At 35.1% G+C, this 4,270-nt stretch overlaps 1 protein-coding gene across 1 annotated transcript; it reads right to left on the bottom strand.

The window, feature by feature from the left end:
* Positions 1–482: 482 nt before the first annotated feature.
* On the bottom strand, positions 483–1,144 carry LOC145106329 (putative F-box protein At1g67623). The gene is made up of 3 exons (XM_079043334.1): positions 1,005–1,144; positions 762–918; positions 483–614 (listed from the first exon to the last, which is right to left on the bottom strand). Exons 1-3 carry the CDS (start codon positions 1,142–1,144, stop codon positions 483–485), a joined length of 429 nt encoding a protein of 142 aa, XP_078899460.1.
* Positions 1,145–4,270: the final 3,126 nt, after the last annotated feature.

Raw genomic sequence — 4,270 nt, 5'->3', positions numbered from 1 at the left:
TAGTAAACTTTTGTTGACTATCATTTTGCCACACGGCTTTCCAAACTTTTACTCTTTTAGTCCCTTATTAACAACACAACATATTTACTAATCAAGTAACAACATCAAGTAATTACTTATCAAGTAAATTACTATGTATTCGTATATTAAACCAAAAGAATGTACATAGCATTAATTGTCATAATATGAAAGTACATATCAACAACCTACTCATAAATTATACCAAACTCCCTAGAAAACCTAACGAAACAAGCATCCCACAAACAAATTTCACACCTAAACACCCATTTGTATCCATTCACAAAAGCGTCCGACACACTAATTACAGACTTATGCATTGCACAAGTTCTATGGAAGCCATGGAAGTGTACATGTTTCCTCCCCTCCCTATTTAAGTTGAGATGAACCTTAGAACAAGTTGCTCTAAGATTCCACTTACCTTTTGCTCTACGGTAAGCATTGTTCAACATGTCCATAGCTTCCTACTTCCTATGTCTCCCTTCATCCATCACCATCATTCCCAGGACAAATGTTGAATCCAAATGTCCCAATGCAGATGCTTCTTCAAGCATCGTATTCCCTTCATGATCAGCTTCTAAGAAAAATAACTTCATCTGAAAAAAAACATTAAACACATAATTTCTAGTTAAAGTAATGCAAAATAAGAAACAAATTAATTAATACTATACATATATATATATATATATATATATATATATATATATATATATATATATATATATATATATATAACAACGTACCAATCCATTCCTGAAAAGAATAATTGGGTTTCTCATCTCTATGCATTTGTTGACAACTGTATGTTTCTGGTCAGACCAACCATGAAATCGTAATCCATCTACCTCCATATGTTTAAATACTTCATCTGTTTTTCCTACCTCGTTAAAGAATCTGCAACTGCAAACGAAACACAACATTCACTCCAAAATGTAAAGACAACTCAAATACACTTGTGAAATACAATGATCGAAGACAAAACTTACACACTCTTCATCCTAAAAGCCTCGACTGCTGAAATTTTTCCCAAGTCGACTATTATTTTCTCCATCACTTCTAATGACATGTCTGTTAGCGATTTCCTTTGATTTCTTGATTGCATCTTCGAAGAAGTACTGGCTTCCATAATAATAAACCTTCACTAAGATAACGATTCTGTGAAAATGATTTTAGGGTTTTTTTACTATCAGAATTTTGAAATTGGGGTTGTTTGCAAGTGAATGAAATAAGAGTGAAGAACTGAAACAACGTGTTTCGTCGGAAAACATTATGGCGCCTAGAAGATGTTCCATTATAAAATGACAAAATTGTCCTCATACATACAATGAGTCATATTTAATTAGTAAGGGTAGTTTTGTCAAAAGTCATAATTAAAAGAAAAATCAATTTCTATTTTAATACACAACCGGTGTAAATGATATATGTTGACCAATGACCCAGATGTCATCCATGGACACCGTAAGCAAATACCATGTTGACCAATGACTTGTATGTCATCCATGGACACCATAAGCAACTACTATGTTGACCAATGACCCGTATGTCATCCATGGACACCATAAGCAACTACCATGTTGACCAATGACCCATATGTCATCCATGGGTGATACCATCACACCATAAGCAACTACCATGTTGACCAATGACCTGTATGTCATCCATGGACACCATAAGCAACTACCATGTTGACCAATGACCCATATGTCATTCATGGACACCATAAGCAACTACCATGTTGACCAATGACCCGTATGTCATCCATGGACACCATAAGCAACTACCATGTTGACCAATGACCCGTATTTCATCCATGGACACCATAAGCAACTACCATGTTGACCAATGACCCGTATGTCATCCATGGACACAATAAGCAACTACCATGTTGACCAATGACCTGTATGTCATCCATGGACACCATAAACAACTACCCATATGTCATACATGGATACCATAAGCAACTACCATGTTGACCAATGACCCGTATGTCATATATGGACACCATAAGCAACTACCATGTTGACCAATGACCCATATGTCATCCATGGGTGATACCATCACACCATAAGCAACTACCATGTTGACCAATGACCCGTATGTCATCCATGGACACCATAAGAAACTACCATGTTGACCAATGACTCGTATGTCATCCATGGGTGATACCATGACACCATATGCAACTACCATATATATTGACATGACCCGTACGTCTTTTATATATAAACTTTGGTTTAAACATAAAAGCATAAAGATGTATAATTTATTAATGTTTAATCCTCGTTTATAATTTAAAATTAAAATTATACTATGAACACCTCGTTAGTCTATGTTCTTTCTTGACGTTAGTTAGATGTATATACCCTATCTATCAATCTGGAACTACTTTAATAAATTTGAATTACTAAATATTTAGCGGTAATTAGCACAGTTCGAATTTTTCATTAGCGGAGCTTCAAAATATTTCGCAATTCCTTTCCCTCCAACCTACACACGTTTAGGTTGCATATTAGGGTAAGTTTACTGATTAGAAATAGGGTTTACATTTACTGTAATCATCATCTTCTGCGGCTAATTGATCGATATCTTTGTTCATTATACATTTGTGCACTGACTTTGGCGATATAGGTTGTCACTCATCTAAAATTTATTTTTATTTAATTTACTGTTATCGTGATGATCGTTTCTTGTTCTCTGATCATCTTCATGTATATTATCATCTTAAATTACAAGTAAATTGGTTTTGATTGTATTCAATAGTTTGCATGCGTAGTAATGCCTTCATATATAATTTATTTTTATTGTTTGTTTCTCTCTTCTCATCAGTAGTTTATCATCTTTAATACATTGGTATTGACTATAGTTTTTTGTTAATTTTTAAGCAAGAAAGATGTCGAACTCGAAAGCAAAAGGAGCATCCGGTGTGAAGCCAACTAAATTCATTGCACCACAGGTTATGAAACGCAACAGGATTTCAGCTGCAAAATTCATAAACAGACAATTACAAGATGAAGAAATCGACTTCCCAATACCAACAACCACATCCAAAGCACCTATAACATCTACCAACAAAACCCCTAAACCTATATCATTAACATCAACCATGACTACCACTTCCTCGACATCACTTACAACATCCACACCGTCCTTAGAAAATACATCTAAAACTTCAGAAACTGGAACAATACAATCCTCAACACTTACATCAATAACCAAAACTTCAGCACCTACATCATCTAAACCATCCTCAACACCGACACCCACTACCACATCATCAACACATATATCTACTACCACAACCTCAAAACCTGCATCTACACTACCATCCTCCACAACTACAGTAACTACCACACCCTCCTTAAGTAAAGGAACTACCACATCCTCAACATATACATCTATCCCAACACCTACCCCAGAATATACCCCATCAACAACACTTATCCCAGAATCTACCCCATCACCAACACAACCAACCATGAATGGATCTGTAGTGGAAAGTGTCGAAGGTGAAAACAATTCCTCTGAAGATTGTGGACCAGATGGACGTTTAACTTTTCTTGTTTGGAAAAAAACGTGAGTTACCAATTTTTATCTTAATTATAACTTTTTCTATGTATAACCTTTTGGTTTACACGTACATATCAATTCGTAACTTAACACATCACATGATTACTTGCATGCTAATGCCACCAGGCCCTTGTGCACACTTTATTAGTCGATCCTTTTTACAAATAGATAGATCCACAAGGGTACGCTTAGGGAAAAGTAAGCAAAGAAATGCGTGAATTATATTGGGAGGAGTTTCAGGTAATTAACTATATGTGATAAATTGTTGTTTGGTAAACATTTACACTTAAACTTATGTTTATATTGTTAATGTGTAGAAAAAATGTTTTTGGGATGAAACAATAGACTTGCTAGTGAGGCAAGCTTGGGCAAGGAAAGCGGCACAAAGTTATGGTCAATATCTCTTCAACATGCAGAGCCCAAAAAGAAACAAACATCGCTTTAAACCAGCTCATATTCCACAGGAAGTTTGGAACTCCTGGCAATTAAAATGGAATACAGATGAATACAAGCTAAAATCTGAGCAGAACAAGAAAATAGGTGTAACGGTGTGGCTGATGGAATAGCAAAACCTACACATAACGTTGGATCCGCAAGTCATTTGAAGATAGATTCTGATTTGGTAATTTTTTTAATGGTACGTTGTATCAATGTTTATATATGTTTATCTATATATTTGACATTT

Source organism: Lactuca virosa, chromosome 4, assembly GCF_052849685.1.
Source record: "Lactuca virosa cultivar CGN04683 chromosome 4, Lactuca_virosa_CGN04683_v6, whole genome shotgun sequence".
Classification (NCBI taxonomy): Eukaryota; Viridiplantae; Streptophyta; class Magnoliopsida; order Asterales; family Asteraceae; genus Lactuca; species Lactuca virosa.
The sequence above is the reverse complement of the archived record's forward strand: the minus strand, read 5'-3'. Positions and strand labels throughout refer to the sequence as shown.

Bases quoted from the DNA above. Each gene is read 5' to 3' on its own strand.
- LOC145106329 (XM_079043334.1), bottom strand. From the start codon at position 1,144: ATGGAAGCCAGTACTTCTTCGAAGATGCAATCAAGAAATCAAAGGAAA. The intron at 919-1,004 runs GTAAGTTTTGTC...TTTCGTTTGCAG, and splicing joins GCTTTTAGGATGAAGAGTGT to TTGCAGATTCTTTAACGAGG. The intron at 615-761 runs GTACGTTGTTAT...GTTTTTTTTCAG, and splicing joins TTCTTTTCAGGAATGGATTG to ATGAAGTTATTTTTCTTAGA.